General features: G+C 33.3%; 1 protein-coding gene and 1 long non-coding RNA gene across 11 annotated transcripts; both read left to right on the forward strand.

Moving 5' to 3' along the window:
* Positions 1 to 900: 900 nt before the first annotated feature.
* On the forward strand, positions 901 to 8798 carry LOC106403806. Of its 8 annotated transcripts, none has more exons than XR_007324822.1 (6): positions 901 to 1456; positions 2560 to 4104; positions 4272 to 4405; positions 4478 to 4649; positions 4729 to 6237; positions 6322 to 6677. It is a non-coding gene; the product is annotated as an uncharacterized LOC106403806 (long non-coding RNA). The 8 variants fall into 8 exon arrangements; XR_007324827.1 differs by lacking the exon at positions 6322 to 6677 and adding an exon at positions 8656 to 8798 and having other exon boundaries at positions 1290 to 1456; positions 3952 to 4104; XR_007324820.1 differs by having other exon boundaries at positions 1290 to 1456; positions 3952 to 4104.
* Positions 8799 to 10134: 1336 nt separating this feature from the next.
* Positions 10135 to 12459, forward strand: LOC106406736 (topless-related protein 2). 3 transcript variants are annotated; one of them, XR_007324828.1, is made up of 5 exons: positions 10135 to 10504; positions 10602 to 10625; positions 10721 to 11247; positions 11355 to 11422; positions 11509 to 12459. XR_007324828.1 is itself a non-coding variant. In XM_013847460.3 (5 exons), exons 2-5 carry the CDS (start codon positions 10767 to 10769, stop codon positions 11534 to 11536), a joined length of 297 nt encoding a protein of 98 aa, XP_013702914.1. In that variant the 5' UTR covers positions 10150 to 10625; positions 10721 to 10766; the 3' UTR covers positions 11537 to 12459. The 3 variants fall into 3 exon arrangements, 1 of the variants encoding a protein (XP_013702914.1); XR_002659418.2 differs by having other exon boundaries at positions 10145 to 10625; positions 10721 to 10802; positions 11103 to 11247; XM_013847460.3 differs by having other exon boundaries at positions 10150 to 10625; positions 10721 to 10802; positions 11083 to 11247.
* Positions 12460 to 12823: the final 364 nt, after the last annotated feature.

Consider the following 12823-nt stretch of genomic DNA (forward strand, 5'->3'; position numbering starts at 1 on the left):
CATTCGGATTTTGGTTTTTCGGGTTTATCAAAATCAGCCCCATTCGGGTTATATGAAAGTTTGGTTCGGAACCGGTTCGGGTTCTATCGGGTTCAGGTTCTATCGGATTCGGGTCGGAGTTAGTAAATCTTCAAAGAACCGGTATAACTCATTGTACTTTCGGGTTCGGGTCCCAATTGATTCTTTGGTTTAAAAATACCTGATTAATACCTACTTTGTAACAAAAACATAAATGAAATCGGTTTTTCGGATTTTAAGTACATGATTTGTACCTATTTTAATAGCCAAACCATAAGTAAAATCGATTCAAAAATAAGAAAGGTAAACATAGATATTGATAGAAAAAAACCAAATAAATGAAAGCATAAAACAAAAACTAAGTTCTCATGAAATGAGAAACATTATTCAATGAAAACAAAACCAAAATCTAAAAACTTCAAGCTTCAACCGCCACCTTCAACCATTAACCTTCATATAATAGATAACTATTTTAGAAGTTCAATAATATTTTAAAGTATTTTGGATACATATTAGGAATTAAGATCACGTTTGGTAGAAGTTTGATTTTGAATGTTTCGGGTTCTATCGGATATCCATTTAGGTCTGGGTTCGGTTCGGATAATATACATAACCCAAAATACCATAAAACAAGATCCATTCGGTATTTATGTCGGGTTCGGATCGGTTCGGATTCATTTTTATCGGATCGGATTTGGTTCAGATTTTCGGGTTCGGTTTATTTGTCCAGCCCTAGTATTTCTGTATTAAAATAGAGTAAATACTTATAAAAGTAGCACTTTAATGACTCGAACTCTGATTGAATTAACATTTATGCAAATGTGTAACCAGTAGACCACTTAGTTTAAACATTGATATATTTTGTATATATGTACTTGATTCATATATTAAATGGGTATCCGAAACCAAACCGAAACCGAACCGAAATCGGACAAAAATCTGAAATGGACCAATTGGTCAAAAAAGAATCTCACACATCCTAAAAAAAATCTACATGGACCAAGGAGAGCAAAATGACCATTTTGCCTTTAATGATGGCTCAATATGGACCACTAGATCAGATTATCTCCCTTATAACGTGAACCGTTAGATCTTCAAAAGAAAATGAAAGAGATAATTACAACAATGCCATTAATGAAACTCATCTTAGCCGTCAGATCTTTTCTCTATGTTATAATCTGAACCGTTCAGTCTCCCCATTAAATATTTCTTTCTCTCTCGCCTGGGTCCCACCATAAATTTAATCAATCTTCTTCTTCTTCTTCATTTCATCCTCAACTACACTCAACCACCACGAAAATTCATTCCATTCACCAACCAAAGCTCTCTTCTTCAACTCTCCATCCACAAACCTTTACATCTGTTTCTTATGTCTTTCTACAACTTATGACACCGTGAAATAGCCCATGTGCGTCGTCTTTGGTTATGAAATCGCTTGGTAAGTGTATACTCTCTCCTTCTCTTTTTCAAACTCACTCTTCTCTGTCTCTTTTTATTTTTCTAATGTTTTATGTTTCAGTTTAGTCACATAATATGTATGTTAACGTTATGAGTCATATTCTAAGGTTTAATATAATGTTGTTAAAGTATGAAGCATGATATTGTAGAATAAATCGTTTTCGCCTATGGTACAACTGGTACAACTATTGCCTATGTATCAAACAATACATTTGTACTAGTATAACTGGTCCAACTATGTCTTATTTACCCGACTAGTGATACTGATATAACTAGTACAACTATCCAGGTTCTGAAATTGAAATATTCCATTGGGTATTGCATATTGAAAAAAAATATTAACTGGCCAAATTGGTAAGTTTTAGATAGGTTCCTTTTTATTTGTGACCCATTGCTTTTTCTTTGGAAATTATAATATCATCACATAAGTTTGCATGATCTACCTTATACTTTTAAGGTTTGTTAACTTCTTTGTCCACATAATTTTTGGAAAACGTACATGAAATGTATTTTAACAAAATTAATGATTTCATTGTATTGGGGGAAAGACATGTAAACATAAAAAATGGTACAACTGAGGTAAGTTTAATTTTTATATGGTACAACTAGTGTTTTCGATTTCACTGCCAAAGTACAACTATGTACAAGCCAGTACAACTCAAAAACTAGTACAACTATGTATAAACCGGTACAACTCAAATACTAGTACAACTATGTTATTTCATTTTGGATTGTGCATCACGTTTTAAACGTGTATCATGTTTTAAACATCCTGGTCGAACATTAATGTTGAGTAGTTGTAATAGTTGTATCATTCTTTAAAAAATTGTGTAGTTTAACTGTTGTATTAGTAGTACCTAAATACCTGTAAGAAAGCCAAAAACGACATAAGTTTTCAAAAGCTATTCCAAATAGCTCAATGAAAACATAAAAAATGGTACAAGTGATGTGTTTATATTTGTACATGGTAGAACTCAATTTTTTTTAAAGCCAAAGTACAACTTCATTCAGTATGGTACTAGTTGTACTAATTATACTTGTCATACATAATCCATTTTTTTCTTATAAATTTTTGTCTTATAGGCTTTCATCCTCTTGATGGAAATACAACAAACATTAGTAAGTTATCTCTTCATATCAAATTATGCAAGTTTTACCACATCCTTCTTGCATATGTGTTTACGATTGGTCAATTTCTTATCTTATTTTCATGAATGCTTATGCATCCTTTTCGAACTCATGATGATTTTTACATCATTTTTTGCATACTCTTCTAAATGTCTTTCTACCGCAAATTTCTGGCTCCAAGACTACTTTCTTCGGCTTCGTGACCAAAAATATGATGATGATTTTTTTTCCGGAAATGGTACAACTAGTATAACTAATACAATTTGTAAACAAATCATTATCAAATCAAATATTATTGAAAATAAACTATTTATGTATTTTGACACATTCAATCGGATAAAGATTAGACCAACATGTCTGAGTAGTTCCAAATCATTCTATCTTATAGCATCATTCATAAACTGAAAACAAAAACCAAAATATCACCATATTAATTCCAAAGTTGTACCGTTTATACTTGTTCTAGTTGTACTAGTTTTATTAGTTTGAGTTGTATTAGTTGTACTAGTGATACTAGTAATACTATGCGTTCTTCTTTACCATGAACTCGAACATAAAACACTAAATTCGATTTCGAATAACATAGAATTGATTAAATATGACTATGGGTTGATCGTTTTGAGATAAAGAAAAGAAAATCAGTGAATATTTAAATACAAATTTTGATTTTGTTTTTAATTGAGGAAGTTAAAGAAACATAAATAGAGGAAGAGGAAGAAGAAGAAGAAGGAGAAGAATTTGGGTTAAAACCGGGTCGGATTATTGGGTCAGATTACTGGTTGGATAGTAATGACATAGATAGTAAATAAGTTGATGTCTTTTGATTTTTTAGTTATTTACCTTTATTTTGTATTTAAATTTTAATATAAAATAAAAAAAAAAAAAAGTGAGGGTCAAATCAGATTTTTTTTGATCCATGTGGTCCATACGAGAATTTTGATCCACCGAAATCTCATAAGTACCTATTGGATATAAAAATGATTTATACGATATACCCGGAACCGAATGGTTCCTATCCGAAACCGAACTGAATATCCGAATGCCCAGGGCTACCTGGTCCACTACAGGGACTGTGTCATCTCCTTGATACATTAATTACTATTCTCGTTCGCGGCGCATAAACCCTAAACCCTTTGATCTTTTTCAGTCAGTTTTCATTTTTCAACTTCACTTTAACCTCTCCACTTGCTGCTGAATTAGTGTGAATAATGGGGAAAAGTCGGCGTAAATATAAGATAATACCTCCGCTGCTCCCGGAGCAAGCTAGATGAAACATAAACCTCAAGTTTTCAAAATTTTTGAAAAAAATATATAAATAGATCTCTAAAATTGTTTTTAATTGTTTAGTCCCCAAAATCTCAAGGCATGCCACTGCTGCAGCTTCACCCGGACGTACCTGAAGAGGATATTGAGTTCTCCGACTACGATTTGAAGTTCGTCGAAGAGAACACTGATTACGCCCCTATTCGTCACTCGTATTGACACCACTGCTATTAACAGGTGCTCCTTCATGCTGTGTTAGTGGTTGCTTAGGTTCTCATACTTTGAGTTAGCGAGTAGGTTTAGTATTCAATGCATACATTCGGAAGCTATTAGCGAAGGAGCTAGGGTTATCCTATCTGATCAGATTTGTGCATTGATGAATATCTTGTTTGTGATGATGCCAGGCAATGCGTTGGTGAACAAACGACAGTGGAGGACAGGTATGAGGAAGAGAAAGGGAGTAGTAACGAGATCCAAGTGGATCCTGTTGATGTGCTCCCTGTCAAGACTTAAGATGGCAAACTCCACCAGCGAACTCGTAATCAACGTAAACTATTGTTTAATGATACAATCTCAGGATTGTTATATCTGTAGTCATTCTATGTTACAGTGACAAAGACGTCAAAACTAGCTAAGGGGGATACTGATGAAGCAGAAGAGGATGTTATTGAAGATGAAAATATATTGAACAAATCTCAGAGGAGAGCAAAAGCTAAAAAGAGGCGAAAAAACAAGAGAAGGAATTGCCTAAAGAGGAGGAAACACCTCAAGCAGCAGTTTTGGTGATCCCTGTTTTGAGTCTCTCTGATTTTTCGTTATATTTATTTTTTAACATGTGAATGATTTTTTTTCTTTTGTCAGGCAGAATTGAACGGAGAATTATCTGCTGAAGAGACGTTTGAAAATAAGAAAAACAAACTCGAGGAGTTGGGAATGCAACTACTTTCTGATCCTGAGGCAAACATAAGAACCATAAAGGAATTTGTTCAAAAAAAAAAAAAAAAAAGAACCATAAAGGAAATGTTAGACATCTCCAAAGATGGGAATAGAAAGATAGTGAAACTTGGCTTGTTATCTGTGTTGGCCGTATTTAAAGATATTATTCCTGGGTAATTTTATCAGACCTTTCCCCCATTTTATCTGCCAGCTATTAGAATAGACTTCCTACAGAAAAGGAGCTCGAGATGAAGGTCTCAAAGGCAGTAAAGAAAACCCGGTTCTATGAGTCAACTTTATTAAAAGCCTACAAGGTATGCATGTCAAGTATACTTGATTCTTGATTCTTGACTCTTGATTCCTCTGAATATATTTGTAACACATATGCTTTTTTGCTGCTGTTTGTCCTTGACAGTCATATCTGCAAAAGTTTAGTTGCATTTGAAAAGCAGTCAGTCAGTATATAACCAGGTTGCCTCTCGGTGCATTTGTACGTTGCTGGATGCGAAACCACGGTAGTTGAAGCTCTGATGTCACGTCTCCTTTTTTGTATCTGTCTTTAGGTGTTCATGTCCATACGCTTTGACGAGGATATTGGAAAGCGTGACAGAGATGATGCCAATAAGAATAAATTTAAGAAAAATAAAAAAAGAAATATCCTAGTGGAGCAAAATAATGAGCAGGAAAACAATGTCTAAGACCAGAGACGGGGTATTTTACTTTCCTTTTCTGTAATAGATTAGATGGTGCGAAATTTGACGTTTTGACATTGTTTTCCCTCGTTTTGGCAACTCTATCTCTATGACCATAACATCTAAAATGGGTTCTGGTTCTTACTGTTCCTTTCATCTAAACTTGATGACATTGTTCAGGTTCCTGCTGATTACAAGGAAGTTACGTATGAACCAGATGTTAATTTTTTTGGTTTTGTTTTTGTGGTAATTTATAAATTATAATTGTTGCTTTATTTATTTTATCTTTGTGGCTAACCATATTTTTTGACATTAAGCTGAGTAATTAAAACCTCCTATCACCAATAATTTTACTTGGTTTGTATTTGTTTTAGTAATTAGTTAACGCTATTAATAACATATCTAAAAATAAAAGTAAAACATACTTCACATTATTTTTTATTATAAAAACTTCATGTTGATAATCTTATTACTCCAACAAAAAAAAAAAAAACATAAAAATGAATAATTACATAGTTTTTCTGTTAGTTATTGCTATGTGTTCTTGGTCAAGTGAAGCTTGGATAAAAGAAAATTGCCCTATAAATCGTATAATGATTACTAACCAACTCGGTGGTGGTCAAGTATTGGGATACAAGTGCAGTAATTGGCTAAGTCAAAATTGGCGAGGCGGTTTAAGCACTTTAAATCAAAACAGAACTTGGGAATTCGCCGATGTTACTAATAGAAGAGAAAGAACAAGGTATGAATGTGATTTATGGTTTGGAGCTCGAAAAGAATTTCATTTTGATGAGCTTGAAATATATCGAGCTGCTGCTAATCCTAGATGTAATCAAATACGTCAATGGGCAGCTAGACCTGATGGGATTTGGTTCAGAAGAGATCATGACAAACCGTTAGGCCTTGTCCGCCCCTGGAAGAAAAGATAGATATAACTTCTTCTTTTCCATTTCCTAATATTGAAATAATCAGTAAAGATCTAATAATAATGTGCTATATTGTATATAGAAAAAAATATAATAATAGTGTATAAGTTTAAGTAATACTTATACATGTCGTTGTTTCAAGTTTGTAAACAACAACACAATATACGTATTTTATAATAATTCTTGTTTTGTAACAGAAATGTCTACATCTTTATGCTTTTCTTTTTAGTATGCAAAAGAAATCATGTTTAGAATATCTTATTATCCCAGTCACTTTAGTGATTTCTACTGAGGTGACACTCATATAGAGCTTCTCAGGAAAAACGTTATAATTCTATTGGCTGGTTTTTTAAAATTTTTCTTTTTCATTTATTTTAATCAATCGTTTATGTAGACAAACCCAAAACTATTGTCGATTTCGTTAAGCCTATATATAGTTAGGAGATAATAATTATCGATTTAGTTTAGCCTTGGGTATCTGTTCGGGTTCGGGTCGGGTATTTTGGATTTTCGGGTATTTCGGTATAGAGGTGTAGAACCCGTTCGGGTATTTCTGTACATCGGGTCGGGTTCGGGTATTTTTAGTTCGGATTCGGTTATTTCGGATCTGGTTCGGATATTTAGATTTTGAAAAAAAATTTAAAATTTTCATTTCTCAAGTTTCTTATATTTAAAAATATAACTTTCAGTTAACTAATTTTTTTTTATTTTTAATAGATTGGATAGTTAATAGATTTAGACATAACATTTTAAAACCAAAAAGGCATTAATTCAGTTATTTGTTTTTAAATTTCGGATGTAACTTTTCGTTAATTTTTTAAATAAAAAACTTGACATGCATTTTAAGTGAGTAGCAAATCATTTTTTTCGTAATTGTATGTATATCATATGAACTTAAAGTATGTGTAGTATCAATATAAATATTTTATATAAAATGAGAGATGTTAACTAAAAATATAAGGTTAATTATACATATGTTCGGTTATCTTCGGATATCCATTCGGGTTCGGGTATTATCCGTTCGGCTTTGGGTATCCAATCTCTCCTTATTCAATACCCGTTCGGGTATTTTGCTACTTCGGTTCGGATTTCAGTTCGGGTTTTTCGGATCGGGTTCGGGTGCCACTTCGGATATCGGGTAAAGTGCCCACCCCAACTAATTAGGTTGTTTATTTTTAATAACTTACCTTTCTAATATGGATTACTTGCGCAAGTTGAAATCATTAAATATGCAAATAACCTATTGACAAAATTTGTTTTTAATAACTTACCTTTCTAATATAGATTACTTGCGCAAGTTGAAATCATTAAATATGCAAATCACTTATTCACAATATGGATTACTTGCGCAAGTTGAAATCATTAAATTTTATCGATTTAGTGTACCCTTGGGCAAGATTTAGAATTAAGACAAATATTAAAAACTTTTCTTATTATTCAAACGGTAAACTTGCGCATGTTGATATCATATTTATTATATTGCTTACAAAATATTTTAGTGTTTCTAATTAGGTTGTTTGTTTTTAATAACTTACATTTCTAATATGGATTACTTGCGCAAGTTAAAATCATATCATATGCAAATCATTTTTTGACAATACACATTTAATATCTTTCTTTAAATGATTTTATTATTTATTGTGTAAAATATTAAAATCATTAATATGAGAATAAATCGACTGTATATATATAGGAGACACCCAAGGTCTTAAAATACAAACATTCTCTTTTCATTCTTTAAAGTATTATTCACAAATCTCTCCTCTCATACTATTAAGGTATTACGACAATGCTGATTGTGTGCTAAGAAAAATGTGTTTAGACGCAAAGGCTCCTCATCTTTAGAACCCTGAACTCAACTCTTTGTGTCTTGTCTCCAAAAAGCATGTCTGGTCTATCTTTTCCATGTGTTGAATACTGGTAACGACAATATGGTCTTCCTTTTTTTATATGTAGACCAGGTCGTGAGAGTGATAGTGATCCAGAAAACCTTGATTGAACATGCTGAGAAGCTTCGCCAAGTTAAAGCAGTTCTTGAAGAGGTTCTTTAGTACTTTCTCTCTCTTTGTTGAATATTGTCCGGAAAAGTATTACATAGTATCATTTAGTAATACTATCTTATATCATTTTTTTTTGTTAAATATACTATCTTATAAGTAAGCTAGCATTATGCATTTTTTATTTAATTCATGAGGTCATTTTCTCACAGCAGAGAACCTTTTGGAATGGCGCAGGGAGGAAATTTTTCAGGGATATACATGAAGGTTCAACTGAAGTCGCTGAAGTGGGATGGTGAATTCGAATGCGAAGAATAAAGACATGTAGAGGCCCTTATGATTCTTAAATACGGCGGTGTTCTAACTCACGCTGGTAGAAAACAGGTGTTTACATATTCTACCATTTAATTTGTCATTGTTACATATATATATATATATATATATATATATATGTTTTCCAAATATGGAAGAAATGTTTAACTTATTGACGTTTAACATCACTTGCCATATAATCTAACGAATATTACAAATAACAATTTATGGAAACTATTCTCGAAATTATTGAAAGACTTATAATGTTTTATTTATTACTTTTAATATTTATAACCTATAAAATAAAATGAACGAAAATTTATATAAGATAATTGTAATAGTTTTATCCTCTACTTGATGAACTGTGTTCGAATATAATCATATAATAACTATTTTAAATTTTACAAAATCCAAAAATGTTTATTAATATTATTTTTAAATTATTTATCGTTGTTTAAATAATAAATTTATCATAATTTTAAAATAATTTATAAAATGCTTACAAAATGCAAGATAAAGTTTCACTTTCAAGAGTTAAGTCGAGATCTGGATTAACAATCCTAATAACTGGTAAAGAAGGGAAGCCGGAGACAAAAATATTGAATGTTGTCTACAAACAAGTTTTTCAGAATATTTCGTAGTCACGGTACGTAATTTTAATCTATTTTTTTTTTCAAATACAAATTTTAAAATGAATAAACTGTTGCAATTATTTATTTTTTGTATTTGCTAGATGGGTTGTGATGAGTTAGGAGACCGATGACTGTATGTCAATCTAATATTATTTCATGTTCAATAAAATTTAGAAATTTATAAATCTATCAAATAATGTTAACCCGTCAAATTGCTTACAAAATTTATTTAATTTTTTGCAAGTTTCTAATTGAATTTGCTTTCTTTATCGAGAAATGTACTTCATAATTTATATTATTTATGGATAATATATTGATTTTTATTATATTTTCTTTTAATATGTCTACATAAATGTTTGTTTATAATTTATGGAAAAATAATATTATTCACCCAAAATAAAGAATTACGAAACATATACAATACAATTCTAATTAATGATAATATAAAATCTGTTACTTCTGAAACTATACACTATTTATTCTATTTTTTGAATGAAAGTATCTTCGTAAACACATAAAATATTTTGTGACGTTGCAATTATTCATACACACAATATCTGCCTCTTCATACTGACGTTACTGTGTTCCCTTTCGTGAAGTACGGGCCGAAAAGAATACAGTATGCGGACCGATCATGTTCTTATGTCCGCACAGGGTGCGGGCCGTTCACCTAGGATAAAGTATAGCTTTACTCGCTCCTTAGAGAGACACGTCATCAATTCGTACAAGGAGAGTGCGACACGTGTCCCATCTTTCTATACGCTATGTTTGATTATTTTGGGCCACGGTTATCAGTTTTTGGGCTTTGTGTTTTGCTTCTGAAACCAAGCGCGAGATGATTAGGGTTCATGTTCATCTTCCTTTCTTTGAAGCTAACAAAGGAGATTCTAGGTACCAACAATGGAGTTTCGGGATTGTTTAATCAACGTTAGGCATCGCTATTTGAATCTTCAATCCCGACGTTAGGGTTCATGTTCTTCTATTATTTCTGAAACCAAAAGTGTTGTTCTTCGTTCTCTGATACCAACAACGGAAATTCGAGATACCAACTATGGAGTTTTGAGCTGTTCAATTGACGTGAACCATCTCTGTGTAAATCTTCAATTCTGATGTTTTGCCTTCCGTTCTAATCAATCGAAACGGTACAGCTATTGATTCATCGCCTTTATCATACTTCTTAACATCATCAACCCAAGTCGACCACGATCTGACACTGAATGTGGCTTATCCCTTTGCAAGGCGGTGTCTCTACTCCTATAAACGGTAAGCCTTCTTCCTCTCAACTCAGAAAACTTACTTTTTCTAAAATGGCCAACTCATCAATCCTTCTTTTTGATTCAAATGGGATGTTCTTCCAGAGAATTCTGGGAAGCCAAGAACTTCAAACACGGTGGTGAGCTTACGATGGTGAATATATATATGCTCTTACTGGATTCAAAGGTGATTATGTTCTTAAACTCATGTTCATATCAACATATAAAAGTATTCTAGCGTGTATTCTCAACATTGTCAAGCTGTTTTACTCAGATCCTTATTAAGGTAAGACTCATGTTCATAGTTTTCTTAAAATCATGTTCATAGTATTCCTAAACTTCATACCTTTAATTAACGTGATTCTGTTCTTGAATAAGTGTTATTAAATTCATGTTCATATGACTATTAAACTAATGTTCATAGTGTTCTTAAACTCATATCTTAATAATTTTGTAATTTGGTTGAGGTCATGTTACGCTGGAGCAGGAATCTGTTCTTTTCTAATATTATGCCCTTCGAAGAGAAAGGTCTTGCTGACGAGTGGGAAAAAGTTGGGATGTATCTCTCAGGGTTCAATAAGCTCGATGATAATCGATTCTCTATGGAAATTTTATTTGAGATTAGGACAAAGGTATATTGAAGCTCGAGATTGAGATGATTTGTTCTTTCAATTTATTTCTTGAATATACGGCTATATTCTTCCTTGAAGTAATTATGTTGTTTGTATGTTTATTTCAGAAATGTCAAAAGGTTTATGAAGATCTTTACAAAGAGATGACTCAGCTTCTGACTCGAGATCATTTTAGGTAAATTTAGCTCTAGCCTTAATATAACTGAACTTTCTAAAATGCATACACTTAAGTTTTAAAGTGTGTGTTTGATATCTCCACAGGGAAAAGAGTAATTGTCAACTAGAGTGATACAAAATCAGCCAGAAATATAATGTAAACTCAGTTGAAGAAACTGATAGAGGAATATGCTTTGTTTGATGAGAAGCTTGCCTTCCCCAGTTTCCAGCCTTCTTGCCTGTGAACTTTGATCAATCAAAGGTAAACGTTGTTAACTTGAAGAAAGAAATGGAGCCAAAGGAGTGGTTTGGAGGAGTTTGGGTCTTGGGTAAAGATAAGGCAAGAACTTCAGAGATTGTCTAAGGCTTCATGAAGGTTTAAAGAAGTCTAAAAGTATCATGAAGGCTGTGCAAAGATAGGGATTAAGTCCAGGAAGGCTTATACATCATCTGGAGTAAGATAGGCAATGGTGCAAAGATGGGGCGACCCAAGATCAGATAGGATCGACTTAAGGAGAAGTCTGGACGAGAGATGCAAAGTTAGGGCGAGGTACGGATGGCCTGTCCGTACCATCGACCGTACAAAGCATGTGGCCGTACCAGACTTACCCGGATCGACCAGAATTGGAGTTTGGCTCAGTTAGGGCACAAGGAAGCTTAGGGTATGATCTTGTGACCGTTGGAGCAGCAAGTGGGGCACGTGAGACAGCTGGTGACAGGCTGGCCGTGACTGGCCAAAAGGTAAAGCACCTTTTGGAGCAGGATCACACATGAGACAATCTTGGCTGTCCAATTCAAACTGAGCAAATCCAGCCATTGATTCCTTATCCTATCTTCTCCACTTTACAGCTTGCACAAGACCACTCTAAGACCAGATCCTAATCGTCCATCTTCAAGTCCTTTATCAGCCATTATATCTAGGTTATGTGATTGCAAATGTAAACAACATATATAAGCTAATGTGGGCGTTTTGTAATGATCTAAGGGAGTAAGGGGGATTTCCCCTCTCCACTTCTTGAATCTGAAACTCTAATCTCTAATCTCTTATTCTCCTAATCTCTCATTCTCCTAATCTCTGTTCCTAAGTCTCTTATTCTCTCATAAACACTCTCATTAATCTCTCTTTCTAAATCACCTAGAGCAAGCTCTTATCTTTCTCCATTGGAGTTTATACACACACACATACAACCAGAGAAGAGAACTCTACAAATCTCATATGGTATCAGAGTCAGGTTCATCAGAACCTGAGCTGCAGCTTCCGCAAAGCACTTGCTCTCATCTCAGCTCAAACCAAAGCCTAGAAGACATGTTCATCCGAGCTCAGATTCTTCAAGAAGAAGAAGTGTTAAGCCGTGGACTGTTCTCCTTGTCTCTCTGTCTCTACTGTCTGTCCTGATGGTGATTCTCCTTGAAAGCAAAG

Source organism: Brassica napus, chromosome C6 (assembly GCF_020379485.1).
Source record: "Brassica napus cultivar Da-Ae chromosome C6, Da-Ae, whole genome shotgun sequence".
Classification (NCBI taxonomy): domain Eukaryota; kingdom Viridiplantae; phylum Streptophyta; class Magnoliopsida; order Brassicales; family Brassicaceae; genus Brassica; species Brassica napus.

Excerpts from the sequence above, each read along its gene's own strand:
- LOC106406736 (XM_013847460.3), top strand. The coding sequence starts at position 10,767 with ATGGTGAATATATATATGCTCTTACTGGATTCAAAG. Across the intron at positions 10,803-11,082 it reads TGCTCTTACTGGATTCAAAG|GTCATGTTACGCTGGAGCAG; the intron begins GTGATTATGTTC and ends AATTTGGTTGAG. Across the intron at positions 11,423-11,508 it reads CTGACTCGAGATCATTTTAG|GGAAAAGAGTAATTGTCAAC; the intron begins GTAAATTTAGCT and ends ATATCTCCACAG.